The following is a 13,980-nucleotide window of genomic DNA, read 5'->3' on the forward strand; positions in this document are numbered from 1 at the left end:
GAGGGAGGACGAGGAATTGGATTCTGAGGTTACATTCCTTCATTTTTTCAGTTCCTTATGAGACTGGGAGGCGAGGGCCTCCTGCCACCATTCTTCTTCCTCTGGCCTTGTCTGAGGCCATCTGCCCAGAGCCTGTTCTGTGGACACTTGTGTGCTGGGGGCGAGGAATCTCTGAATGTTCCATTGGGGGCTGCAGTTCACCCAGCCAGGAGGCTCTAGTCACACTGGGGACTGTCCCCACTCAGTGTTCCTGGGGCCACTACTCAGCAGCCAAGCACCATTCCGGCTTGAATCCCAGTTCTATTGCCAGGTAGCACTGTGACTTTGGCCATATATGAGGGGTGATTGAAAACATATGACTATTTAAATTTTAAAAAACTTATTACAGTAAAAACACATCACCAAGGATAAGTATATTCAGAGCAGGGAGGAGGACTTAGAGGCTTTCCTGGGAAGGGGTCTTGTAGTACAACACATTTTAAAAAATTTAAACATTCACCATATGTTTGAGTCACACCTTTGTAACCAGCCTGTCTGAGCCTCACTTTTCTGTAGCTGGGACAAAATACCCAACGTCCACAACCTAATGGAAGACAGGGTTATTTTGGCTCAGGGTTTCAGGGCTTTCTAGTCAGCTGGCTCTGAGGCAGACATGGTGAGGTAGAGGAAGCTCCTCACATCATGGTATCGGAGGAGAGGACGTCAGGGAAGGACCAGCAAGCAAGGGCCAGGTCCCTAAGTTTACACCTCCACTTCCTGCAAGGAGGCCTCACCTAGCGATGGATTAACTCATGGAAGAGGGCCGCACTCTCTCACAGTCCAGCCACCTCTACAGGAGCCTCTTGGTCTCATCAAGTTGCGAATCAAGACTGAGCACACACAGGGTCTTCCCTACATTCCCACATCCAGGCCTCTGCTTCTGCCCGGGGTGCTGGGTCCCATTGTTCCACAGCGATGTGGTGTTGGTGGAGCTTGGGAGGAAGCCCAGGTAAAACGGCAAGACAGGGGACCTGGGGACAAGAGGGAGACAGGCTGTGTCCTGCTCACTGTGACCCTGTCATGCTTCCAGTGCAGCCCAGTGAGGTTGGGACAGGACTCCAGGTGGAAACACTGTCCCCAGGGACCCGCCCATTGTGAACTTTTTCTCTCCTCTCCCTTAGGTAGTGTCACCCAGAGAGCTTTCCCTGAAGCCTGTCACCTGTTTCCACACAGCCTCGCCCTCTACCTGTCTCCCCCAGTGCCAGTCTGGCCTCGCCCACCTCCCCCTATCTGGACTCCTCTCCGGCCCCTCCTTTTCCCTGCTGCCTTCTGCCTGCATAGATTTCCTTAATTTGCACCTACCTCCCCCCAAAGCCAATGTGAGCTAGCTTGTCTTCCCAATCCGGGTGCCATCCAGGTCTCTGCACTCTTTGGCCAAATTCCAAGGACTCATGGCTGTGTGAGGCATGTGCAGCCCCGGGTCAAGGCCTTGTGATCCCTGGAACACTGCTGAGTAGCTGTTTGACAGAGGTGACTGTCACCTGCCGAGAAGTCATTGAGCTCCGGGCCATCCTCTGGGAAAGGCTGGCTGTGGTGAGTTCTATTCTGAGCCACGCAGGGCTCTTCCTGAGGCATGGAAACAAGTGGCAGAAAGCCCGCACGCTGTGTCAGTCACCCACACTCCTCGCCCTGCACTGAGCCAGCCCTGCTCAAAGCTCCTCAGTGTGCTGAGTGCAAGGGGCACAAGGACACAATCGCGCAGTCTCGGCGCTGCTCATGCCCTAGAGGCTGTGCCTGTCCTCTTCCAGGACTGGGTCCCTCGGCAGCCCTCTCCTGGCCCTCTTCTGCTCGCTCTTGCATTGCTCCTTCTTCTCTCCTTTGGAGCCTCATCTTCTCCCCGTCCTATCGACAGAGAAGGGGATCCCAAGAAGAAGCAGATTCAAATAGGAACCTGATGTGATTGATGACACAGACATGATTTTTTTTTGAACCGGTGATTGAGCTCAGGCCCTTGCACTTGCCAGGCAAGTGTTTATTCTACTGAGCCATCTCCCTGGCCCCGATTTTTTTTTTTTTTTTTACACAGGATCATGCTACGTAGTCCAGCCCACCTTTAACTTGCAGGGATCCTCCTGCCTCAGCCTCCCAAGTGCTGGGATCACAGGTGCGTATCAGCATGTTTGGCTTAGATGGACATGATTAAAATCTATTATCGGGGGCCTGGCCCTAGCTCAGTCCTTTAAGTGACTGCTTCCACAAAGCTGTCAGCCTCGGGTTGCTGGAGTTCAAATCTCACAACTCTCCCGCTGGCCAAAAGTGCCCTGAAGGCATTCGAGGAACTAAAATCTATTATCATCTGACTGAATGAGGGAGTGCAGCCTCAGCTGTCTCTGTGAGGTCCAAAGTGTCTTCCTGACGCTGCCTAGGAACTTGCTTAGTCAGCCCACAGTTGTGCAAGCCTTTCCTTGTACTGGGCTTGAACACAGGACCTTGCACTGAGATGCATTTTAGCATTTTTTATTGTTTGCTTTTAGGCAGGGTCTGGCTAAATTGTTCAGTTTGACCTTAGACTTTTAAACCTCTTGCTACAGTTTTTTCGAGAATCTGGTAGTAAGGGTGAAATCAGTCTCTTACTACATATTTTCTACTCTTCTGTTTCTTTGGTTGAACCCACACTGATACAAGTGCTACTTAAATTTTTTTCCCCCCAGTGGTTGGTATTGATATGCTAAGCAAGCCCTCTACCGCTGCCGAGCTGCACTCCAGCCTTACTTTTTAAATTTAATTTTAAGATAGGTCCTCAGGGCTGGAGAGATGGCTCAGTGGTCTAAAGCACCTACTTAGAACAAGCTTAGCAAAGCATCAGGGACCGCGGTTCAATCCCCCAGCACCACATGCCGGCCAGCCCCGCCCCCTGGTGGGCTGAGCTGGCCACACACACACTCTCTCTCTCTCTCTCTCTCTCTCTCTCTCTCTCTCTCTCTCTCTCAAATAAATAAAAAAAAAATTAAAAAAAAAAAGATAGGTCCTCAATAAATTACCCAGGCTTCAGGAGGACTGTTTAGGCTGGCAGAGCCCTTGCCCCAGCTGGGCCCCACTGAGGGAATGGCTGCCCCTTCCATGCCAGGTGAAGTGACCCATACTGCCTCCCAGGGCCACTGGCCCCCAGTCCCGACCTCCAAATTCTCTGTGCCACGCTGAGGTGGGTGGCATCGCCCTGTGCCTGGTGTGGCAGCTAGCGTGTGCTTAAGCCAGGGACACCCTCCTTCCCACAATCCAGGAGACACAGCCACACCAAAGCTTATTCTGGGTCCATCTCCTCCTTAAGGAGTCAGTGTGTTCTCTCGGAAAAATAATCTGATAGAAAAAGATGTCCTTTTTTTGGCTTGTTTTTCTTTTTATGAAGTAAAATAAAGAAAAAACCCAGAAAGATGTAGTTCAGTGGGTTTTGATACACTCTGAAGAAAGGACATTCCCAGAATTCCAGAAATTTTCTTGTGCCTCTTTTGATTAGCACTGCATGGGACAATCACTCCAAACCCCGTGTTAATCTTGCCACTCCTTGAAGTAAACACAGAACCCAGTGGCCTGTGCCCTTTTGTGCCTGTCTTCTTATACTCAACATGGAGTGCTCAGAAGATCTTAGATTTGTTTATCCTTTTCCTAACTATTCCACAATGAACAAATAGTACTGTGATTTTAAAAATTGCAGGTTGTTGTGGTGGTGCATACCTCTAATCACAGCACTCAGGAGGCTGAGACAGGAGGATGGCCTTGTGTTGGGGACCAGTATGGGCTACACAGTGACTTCAAGGCCAGCCTGAACTACACAGGGAGACCCTGTTTCAAAAAAACAATAATAACAATAATGACAATAGCAATACTTGCCAGTCATCAGATTTTCAGAGAATATAGGATATTTTTTGTTTGGCAAGCTGAAAAATCTTTTAAAGTCAGGGAGCTATGCAAAAAGTTTATAATCACACATATGTAAATAGCTGGGCCGCAAAGAAGGTGTTAGAGAAAGTTGGCAGAGTGGCTGTGACTCTCTCTTGGGCCCCTGCTGACCCCCAAATCCAGGCTGTCCCATCTCGAAGGATGTCTGCCAGTGCCTAGATGCCTCTGCCAGGAACAGTGAGAGGTCTCAGCACAGGTCGACGGCAAAGCGTCTCTGGACCTGCTTGGGCTGGACCTGGGGCCAGAGACTACGTGTCTCCGTGTCTCTGCTTGCAGAGATTCGAGGCTGGACATCGGGCCAGGTCTGGGAGGGGCCGTGAGCTCAGGAGGAGTGGCAAGGCTCACTTCCCCCTCAGCCTTGAGCCGGTGGTTATAAGCTTGGCCAAGGATCAGGCCAGTTGCACCCTGGCAGGGTCTGTTCTGCAGAGCTTGTGCTGTGGTAGTGGGCACAGTATGCTGGCTAAGGGGCTTGCCCAGCATTCAGTGCTGGCCAAAGGCTGCCAGGTCTTCCTGGGCACCAGTGGGCAGGGCCTGGCAAATTATCCCAAGATGTTCACTAGAGGCATGGCTGGCACCTCTACCCACAGTCCTCGGCCCTTCCATGAGATCCCTTCTCCAGGTGACAATGGCTGGCTAAACCTGTACCATTTCTGGAGAGAGAAAGGCACTTACCACATCCACTATCGCCACGTTCAGAATTTCCAGAAGTATGGCCCCATTTACAGGTGAGCCTGGGGGAGGGTGGAGGCAGCTGGGATGGGGCTGCATGGCCTGCTGTGGGCTCCACATCCCTCCTCTCTCCAACGCTGGTGGACAAGGATGGGTCCTCCCTGCTCCTGGCCCAGGGACCTCTGCCTTCTCCAGAGGGAATTATATGTTGGGGTGTGTGTGTGTGTGTGTGTGTGTGTGGTGTGTTCTGGGTCCTGTCCTTTGTTGCCCTTTGAGGTCCAGACTATTTTTTTATTTCTTTTACAGTTGTTTGGAGACAACGGAGCTCCAATCCCTACAACTGGGTTAGGAGAGGTGGCTCCTTATGTCTCTCTGGTCCTCTGTCCCCAGCATCCCTACGTACCCTGCTTTCTTCCCTTTTGCACTTTCCATTTCCCATTCCAAGTAGTACACTTCATTGGATTGTTTTTATTTTCAGAACCACTTTTCTCTGGGTTTTTGCCCTGTCCTTGAGTCTGAGGTTATCGTCCTTTTAGAGTAGGAAATGTGGGCTCCACATTAGAGTTAGACAGGGTCAGGCTAGGGTTAGCCACTACTAGCCAGGTTAATCAGTGTAAACCAGGGCTAAGTCAGGGCTGGAGCCTGAATCTATGTGCCGGCATATTAGGCTATAATTTATAGGTGAAGATAATTAGCTCCTGAATAAACACAAAGGAATTCAGAATACAACTTGCAAGGCTCTCCCCACACCACAAAGCTGTTTCTGTTCTTTTTTTCTTTTGTGTTTTTAAAATTTTTCTTTCAATACTAGAGATTGTAACTAGGGCCTTCACACTGAGCTACAACCCCAGCCCATTCCTATATTTTTGTTAGCAGAGAGAGTTTTGTTAAGTCACTAAATTACCCAGGCTGGATTCAGTCTTGGGATCTTCCTGCCTCAGCCTCCCAGAGTGCTGGGATTACAAGCATGCATCATCATACCTGGCTTGGGTTCCTATTATTTACAGTTATGTGGGTATTATTTGAGTACCACAACAGCTGAGTGTGTGGATAAACCAAGTGTTCAAGGGAATTCCTAAGCAGAACTGAGCCTGGCTGGGTATTTTCTCTTAGGCTCCTACTGGGCTGGCTCTCTTATCGAAGGCCTGTGGCTAAAGTCAGACCCTTTTGCCTCGGGCCAGGTTCCCAGAAGTGGAGCTGATGTAGTAACCCAAGGCCTTGAGGCCTTGGTTGGGGGCTGGAGGAATACAGAATTTTCTGGAGGGCATAAGCAAGCCAAGGCTAAAGCTTGTGACTCTCTGGTAAAAGCAGCACTCTGAGGTGGGGAGGGGAGAGTGAAGGAAGGAGGAGAAAGAGGGCACTCTTGGACCTGGATGGGCTCATTTTTTAATATTTTGCCTTAATATATATCCATTAAACTTCTTTGTAGCAAAAATGAAGTAGGGGGGCCGGGGAGATGGCTCAGTAGAATAAGCGCTTCCCTGGCAAGCGCAAGAGCCTGAGTTCAATCCCTGGTTCCACCAAAAAAAAAAAAGAAGAAGAAGGAGGCTTTTTCTTTTCTTTTCCTTTCTTGCCCTCCTCTCCCTTCTTCCCTCTTTCCTTCCCGCTTTCTCTTTTGTTTACATAGAAGTACATTACCTTATAGTTCTGGAGCTGGAAGTCAGGGGCTGGTGGCTTGGGCTGTCTTCATGGTCTCTCCCCTGGGCTGTGAGATGCCAGCGTGCCCTCCTTTCACAGGCAGACGCTGTGGGAGTCAGGACTCTTCCAGTTGCTCTTTGCCCTCACCTCTGTGCGGGGGGTCTGAGGCTTTATTGCTGGTTTAGTTCAACAGAGGTGAAGTACCCTGCAGGACTCCTGGGAATAGTGACCACTCCCACAGTGACATTTTGGCCTGGAGCGTCACTGCTGGGGGCCCTCTGTGGGGGGGCATGCACATGTGCTACGTATGGCCCAAGCTTCATGGGCTGGTGAGAGGCTGGGGTGCCCAGAGGCAGTGACATAGGAAGGACAGTGTGGAACAGGAGAGTCGACCGTCTGTGGGAGGCCAGGGGTGACAGCCGCTATCAGGAGGCTGTCACTCACAGGAGGCTTAGCAAAGGACTCATCTGTGTCATCACCTCCATCTAACCTCTTGGAATGCTGGAGGGTGTGGTCCACACCCAGAACGCTGTGGCCCCACAGGGCAGCTGTTGGGGTCGTCTCAGACCCTGTCCACAGCCCCTATCTGTCTCCCAGGGAGAAGCTCGGGAATGTGGAGTCAGTTTACATTATGGATCCTGAGGACGCAGCTCTGCTCTTCCAGTGTGAGGGGCCGCACCCCGAGCGCTATCTCATCCCGCCCTGGGTGGCTTACCACCAGTACTACCAGAGGCCCCTTGGTGTCCTGTTCAAGTGAGTGCCATGGTCTCCAGGTTGGAGGCCAACGTCAGGGAAGGAGAGAGGCTGGGGGAGGTGGGGGTTGAAGCCCTGTCTCCTCAGCCCATGAGAGCACAGGGGCAGGCACTGCACCATACCAGGGGCTCGGGCTTGGGCTCAGCCCTGGAAAGCTCTGGCAACTCCCAGCATTGGCCGGGCTGGGATCTGTGACCAAGGGCCTGTGTTCTCTCAGGAATTCAGAAGCCTGGAAGAAAGACCGTCTGGTCCTGAACCAGGAGGTGATGGCCCCGGAATCCATCAGGAACTTTGTGCCCTTGCTGGAGCCGGTGTCACAGGATTTTGTCCGGCTCCTACATAGGCGCATCCAGCAGCAGAACTCTGGGAAGTTCTCAGGGGACATCAGTGACGACCTGTTCCGCTTTGCCTTTGAGTGTAAGGGTCTTGTGCCAGCTGGCAGGGGTCTGGGGTTAAGGGACTCAGAGTTCATTCTCTTAGCTTGAGACCTAGCACGGTCCCTGCGGAAGTGGCAGGCCTGCCTTCTAGGGTGAGCTGCTGGACACATTTGCCACTATGGGCTCCCCATGGAGTAGTGGTGTCCCCTGCACCTGGCATGCATCCTGGGGTGGTGACTCTCAAAGCGGGGGTCCCCTTTGCCATCATCCCTCAAGAGTCAGAGGCTGGCTGAACCCTTCATTCTGCATGTTTCTCTCTTCTGAGATACAGAACTTTGAGATCTAGGGAGAGAGAGGAGGGTGTTGGAGGATGTGTAGGAGTTACCCAGGCAAGGTGAAGAAGGCAGGCAGCTGGGGCAGGGAGCATCATCTGCATATGGCTGGGTGGAGGTCATGTGGTCCCTGCGGGAGATTTTGGGCGCTCTAGGCTTGCTATAAAACTAACATTCAAATTGCTCACCTGGTAGGTGAAAAAAACTTGAGGTTGTTGTGGCATCTTAAGTGTAACCAGACACCTAAGAATTTAGACTTTCTTACAGTGAGGCTGGACAGGGTGGGCCTGGACCCACCTCCCTCTCCCTACCAAGGAGCACTTCCTCTCAGACTCCCATGTGCTCTACACGGGTGCTGAGTGGTGGCCGAAGAGCAGCTTTCTGCTTGCTGTAGAGGACTTTGCTCTTTGCATCTCAGTCTCTTTCCTAGAGGAAGCTGGGCTTGTGGAGAGTGCTGGGTATGGTGGCAAGGGGTACAGAGGCTCTGGGGTTCTGGGGTCAGGAGGGGCTGCTCAGTGTCTATGCCCCTGCCCCTGCAGCCATCACCAATGTCATATTTGGGGAGCGGATGGGGATGCTGGAGGAGGTCGTGGACGTCAAGGCCCAGCAGTTCATCAACGCCATCTACCAGATGTTCCACACCAGTGTGCCCATGCTCAACCTGCCCCCAGGCCTCTTCCGGCTCTTCAGGACAAAGACCTGGAGGGACCACGCAGCTGCATGGGATGTGATTTTCGATAAAGGTGAGGGCCAGGACCCTTCGTTGGTAGAGACTGGGGGAGGTCAGATGGAGAAGTTGGCTAGAAGGGGTGGAGTCAGGATCCCCTTTGTCCCTTCTACCCACACGACGTTGGGCAAGTCACTGTCTGTCTGCCCTTGCTCCATTTTCTGGAAAACAGGGTTGTATCACATATCCCACAAAGTTGTGATCAAGAATTATACAACATGAAGGGTTTGGTAGAGATTGAGTGCTGGGTAAAATAGTGACCCATAGGGCACCCCTGCTCCCCGAGATGGCCACGGCTTTCTTCTCTGCCGCCGCCGCCGCCACAGGGCCTTATGCCCCTGCGTCCTTTGTCCCACTCCACAGCCGACACATACACCAAGAGCTTCTTCTGGGACTTGAGACAGAAACGCGACTTTCAGAACAAATACCCTGGCATCCTTTATAGCCTCCTAAGCAGCAACAAGCTGCCCTTCCAGAACATTCAGGCCAACATCACCGAGATGTTGGCAGGAGGTGTGGACACGGTGAGTGGCAGTGGGCACATCCCGGGCCTCCCTGTGCCCGGATGCACTGTCTGGGCCCTGATGTTTAAGGAAGTCATGCCCAGGTGGGCTCTGCTTTCTTTCCCTGGACACTGATCCAGGAGGGAGAGGTCAAAGGGCAGCCACTGGGCAACAATGGCAGCTCTTCAGCCAGATTTTTTAGTGACTGTGGTAGGCTTTGTGTAGCCACATAGGGTCATGGCCCACGTCATTGGAACTCTGATTCTAGACCACTTATACTATGGAGGGCTGGCACTGTGCCCTCTTGGTTGCCCAGCTGCTCAGCATGGCAAGAAGGGTGACTCTGACCTAGTCCAAGAAAGGTAAAAGTGCGACATTCAGAAGTTATCTCTCTCCTGGATATTGCTTCTGCACTAGTATACAGTGGAAAAATCCTTAAGTTAAAACGTCGTAAATCAAGACTGCCTATATGTGTTTTGTTTTGTTTTTTTTCCTGTATGTGTTTTATATGACATGAAGATTCCAGAAAGAAGCAGAGACTCAAAAACAAGCAGGGCTTTGGGGCTAGGCGGTGAGGCCCAGTTTCCCTGTGGAGTCAGTTTTTTTTTTTTTTTTTAAAGTTGTTTATTTATTGCATACAGGATCTTGCTATGCAGCTCAGACTTATAGTGATCCTCCTGTCTCAGCCTCCCCAGTGCTAGGATTATAGGCACGTGCCACTACACCTGACACAGTGTGCCTGAGGTTCCAGGGCTGGCGTGGCATGGGGTACTGGGGATCAAACTTGGGACCTTGCGCTTGCCAGGAAGGCACCTAGCCATGGAACTATCTCCCCAGCCCCCCCCCCTTTTTTTTTCTTTGAGACAGGCTCTCACTGCGTAGTTCAGTCTGGCCTTGAAGTTGCTTTTCACTTAATACATTTACTGCTTGCCGAGGACACGGTGAAATATGTCACTGTCATCCTCTTTTCTTTTAGATGAGGAAATCAGGCCACAGACAGATTAAATAACTTGGCCAAAGCTGCACGCACGGCTAGTAACTTAGTTGACTACCTTATTAAATGGGTCCCTTCCTAGCACCTACCCAGCAGCAGGCCGGGGAGGTCCTGAGATAGACACACACTTCCAGTCAGTGTTTTGAAGAAGTGTGTGCTGGTTTCCTGTGTGGGGAGGGAATTCCAGGAAAGGGAGCTAGGGCGGGGGAAATTTCTGAGCCTCCAGGGCTGTATGCAGCCCTGTGTGGCCAGATAGCAGGTGTGTGCTCTGGGGGAGCACTAAAAGCCATTGGCAGGTACTGGGCGTTGGTGGGGCCTCCCTATGGCATCTGGAGGCGCTGGGAGCCAGGCAAGCTTTCACAGCTGAGAACAGAAATTGTTTTTTTTTAAGTTTTTTTTTTTCCCATAATTTTATTGAGAAAGAGAACAGAAATTGTATGGCTGTTTTTCATTGCTGCTACTCTTGGGAGGATGGAAAGGTGTCCAAGCCTCCTGGGAAGCCAGTGTGCTGACCATTTGGGCCCCAGCCGCAGGAGGGAGGCGCTCCCAGGTGGGGCCTCAGGTGAGGCCTCCTGTCACCACAGAGGAATCTGGGAGTGTGGGGGGAGGAATGTGGGAGTGTGGGGATTGAGGGCTACTGGTCATAATCCCTGAGCTATGTTGACCTTAGCCACTCTATCTCTGGAACTCCCACACACTATCCACAATCCAGACAGCAGTCCCATCTGCCTTCTGGCTTTGGGACCTATGAACCCCTCTCTAAGCTCTGTGGTCTGGCTGGGAGTTGGTGGTTCTTTGGAAGAGTTCAGGAGAAAGGGCAGCTGTGGGACAGATGACTCTCCTGGAGGTGGGAGTGGCTTTTAAAGGCACCAGGAGTCCTCTAGAAGGTCGAGGCACTGCTGGATGCTAATGTGCTATACCTGGGAGATGGATGGGTGCTGGAGACACAAGGGCTGGGGACAGGGACAGAGACAGTGAGATCACCTCCTACAGGATGTTCGCTTTTCGTATTCTGCTTTGCTTCTGCACTTGATAGCTTGCAAATGGAGGTGAAAGTCAGGGAGGGGGAGGTTCTTGGAGGGGAGCGTCCACCAGGGGCCTCAAGTACCCAAGAGACAGGCCCTGCTGGGCTCTATGCCCCTCTCTCCCTGCCAGACATCCATGACCCTGCAGTGGCACTTGTATGAGATGGCATGTAACCTCAACGTGCAGTCCAGGCTTCGGGCTGAGGTACAGGATGCCCGGGGCCAGGCCCAGGGGGACATGACCAAGATGCTGCAGCTGGTGCCACTTCTGAAGGCCAGCATTAAGGAGACCCTGAGGTGAGCCCCACAGCCAGCCTCCCTGCCCATTCCCCACGCTGGTTGGGGCTGAGGGAGGGGCCCAAGGAGGGGCTGTCAGGAATCAGATGGTCTGAAGAGACAGCTAGGAAGTGGAGGAGGAAAGAGCCTGGGCCTCCTCAGGTGCCCTGGGGGCTGTGGCTGGGCCGTGCCAGGGGCAGGACAGGATAGAACAGCCTGGGTCCCAGCCTCAGGGCCATCCGTTTCTGAAAGTCTTTTTCCCCCAGGCTGCACCCCATCTCCGTAACTCTGCAGAGATATCTTTCGTGTGACTTGGTTCTCCGTGATTATTTGATTCCAGCCAAGGTAGGAGCAGCTGAAGCTCTGGGTTCTGCCAGTCAGACAGAGGCAGCAGAGGGCAGACGAAGAAGGCTGCAGTTATGCCAGATGGTGGCTATGGGCTCTGTCCTGCTTTCTTTTGGGCCCTGGGGAGCTGGCTCTTAGTGGCAGTAGTGTGAGTTTGAAAGAAGAAAGGCAGGGGTGGGGGTGGGGACAGTGAGTAATGGCATAGCCAAGTTGCTGATGTTCACAGTTTGGAAGTGGATCTCACCATCTGCCCAGACCCACACGGGACTCACAAGGGGTAAGAGGACTCCTTGGTATCCCAGCCTTGTGTTTTCAGCCTCCCTCCTTTCCTGGAAGAGAGGCTCAGGGAGGCACAGGACCTGGCTCAAGGTCACACAGTGGGCAGAATGTTGATGTTCTGACCTGGGCACCTGGGCAGCCAGCTGGGGAGCAGGGCTGGGAGTAGGAGCACAGAAGCCTGGCAAAGCTCAGTGTCCTGCTGAGGCCTCTTGCCACCTTGTCCTCAGACACTGGTGCAGGTGGCCAACTATGCTATGGGCCGGGAACCCAGCTATTTCTCCAACCCCATCATTTTCAACCCATCCCGGTGGCTGGACAAGGACAAGAATACCACTCACTTCCGGTATCTGGGCTTTGGTTGGGGTGTGCGGCAGTGTCTGGGCCGGCGGATCGCAGAGCTGGAAATGACTATCTTCCTCATCTATGTGAGTGGGGTTTGGGGACACCAGAGCACACTAGATACCCTGGTCCTGGTGAAGTCACCAACCTGCCTCTTTCCATCTCTGTCCAGAGCCCAAAGGGTGCAGGGCTGGAGCACATGTAGCCTCAGTTCCCAGCTATTCCTCTCCTGGGCTGCCCCATGTGTCACCCATGGTGTCTCCAGGGCTATCATGAAATGGGTTGGGGTGGAGGGGTGTTATAGCCTAATTAAGGCCAAGGCCTACACCCAGGGAACAGGAGGACACTTGTGATTTAAATGAGGAGCTGGGGCTGCAGCCGTTGGGCTCCCTGAGGAGGTGGACAGGAAGTAGGTGAGCCCAGCCTGGGGGGATTGTCCTCCACACCCTCCCTGAGCCTACCCTCTTCCACAGGTGCTGGAGAACTTTAGGGTTCAACTGAAACAGTTCACTGATGTGGGTACCAAGTTCAACCTCATTCTCACGCCTGAGCAGCCCATCTACTTGACCTTCCTCCCCTTGAAAAAGGACACGGCCCAGGTGTGATTACAAAGGGTGGCTCTGACCCCTATAACCAGGCCACAGTCATGTGGGCAGATGGCCGAGTGGGTGCCACCAGGCCTCACATCTCTAATCCTGTGTCCCCACTCCTTCAGGGCAGGTGGTTCACCTCAGTATTCACCTGCCCCAGCTCAGCAGAGCCCTGACCTGCCCTCCCCTCCAGCCCACTTTTCCCTATCTCCCGTCCTGAAAAGAAAATAAATGGTTGAACTATGGGAATGTTTTTCTTTCCAATGGACCCTATGGTGCTTGTCACCCTCATGCAGATTGGGACATGCAAAAGCAAGCCTGATAGGATGCCCACCCACAGCAGCTCAGGCTGCTGGGGCTGAGGGAGGCTGCAAGGGGAGGGCTGGTTGCCCTGTGTAAAGCAGGTATCACGACAGGAGCTGGTGGGTCCCTTTGAGGACAGGTTACCTTGGGCTAGACCTGCCTCAACAGGGCACTGCTTTGTTGAACCCAGATGGTAGTCCTCTGTGGGACTGGAAGAATCCCAGGACAGGGACTGGCATGGCTTCCTCCACCTCCTGCCCCTGCCCCGGGTTTCCCCATGCTTCCTTGCCTGGCTCCCAGGAGACAAAACTGTGGTGTGTCCTGGACAGTAGACAGGAGCCCAGAGCAGTTTCTGGTGCACTATTTGGACTCTGTCCCTGTCCAGTGCCCTTAAATCCCTCTGATTTTCTCAACTATAGCCCAGAGCAGATGCCAGCCCCTTGCTGGCCCTTGGGCCTCCAGGTCTAAGTGCTGTAGGTAGCAGGTGACTTGTCCAGACTGGTACTGGTAGGCCAACCAGCTTGGCCTCTTCTACCACAGTTCTGCAAGGTCTGGTGGTCTCCCACAGCCTGTTTACTTTTCCCCACCACACACTCCTCCCCCCTCTTGTCTTTTTCTCTCTTTCTTGCTTCCTTTCTCTTCTTTGGATCTGAGTCATCTTTGGCTCAGAAATGTCAGCGCTGAAAAGAGAAAGACACCCAGCTCTGTGTGGGATAGATGAAGAAACTGGTTCAGAGAGACCCAGAGTTATCTGAGGTCACACTGCATGCTTCGGTCAGGGCCTCAGCCTGTTGTCTTTGTGAGGGCTCCTCCTCCTGGCCTCTGTCTGCTTTCCTGTCCATAGCCACATTTGGACACAGCCCTGGGAATGGGGTATTTCACACCATGATGCCC

General features: G+C 52.8%; 1 protein-coding gene across 2 annotated transcripts; it reads left to right on the top strand.

The window, feature by feature from the left end:
• The first annotated feature begins 2,070 nt into the window (after nucleotides 1-2,070).
• On the top strand, nucleotides 2,071-13,050 carry LOC101589633 (cholesterol side-chain cleavage enzyme, mitochondrial). 2 transcript variants are annotated; one of them, XM_023712568.1, is made up of 10 exons: nucleotides 2,071-2,143; nucleotides 4,556-4,661; nucleotides 6,841-6,996; nucleotides 7,214-7,413; nucleotides 8,245-8,448; nucleotides 8,796-8,956; nucleotides 11,085-11,251; nucleotides 11,497-11,575; nucleotides 12,082-12,279; nucleotides 12,667-13,050. In XM_023712568.1, exons 3-10 carry the CDS (start codon nucleotides 6,875-6,877, stop codon nucleotides 12,796-12,798), a joined length of 1,263 nt encoding a protein of 420 aa, XP_023568336.1. In that variant the 5' UTR covers nucleotides 2,071-2,143; nucleotides 4,556-4,661; nucleotides 6,841-6,874; the 3' UTR covers nucleotides 12,799-13,050. The 2 variants fall into 2 exon arrangements, with proteins under 2 accessions (XP_023568336.1, XP_004628957.1); XM_004628900.2 differs by lacking the exon at nucleotides 2,071-2,143 and having other exon boundaries at nucleotides 4,390-4,661.
• The last annotated feature ends 930 nt before the right edge of the window (nucleotides 13,051-13,980 follow it).

The sequence above is a fragment of the Octodon degus genome, unplaced genomic scaffold (assembly GCF_000260255.1).
Source record: "Octodon degus isolate 3935 unplaced genomic scaffold, OctDeg1.0 scaffold00026, whole genome shotgun sequence".
Taxonomy (NCBI): domain Eukaryota; kingdom Metazoa; phylum Chordata; class Mammalia; order Rodentia; family Octodontidae; genus Octodon; species Octodon degus.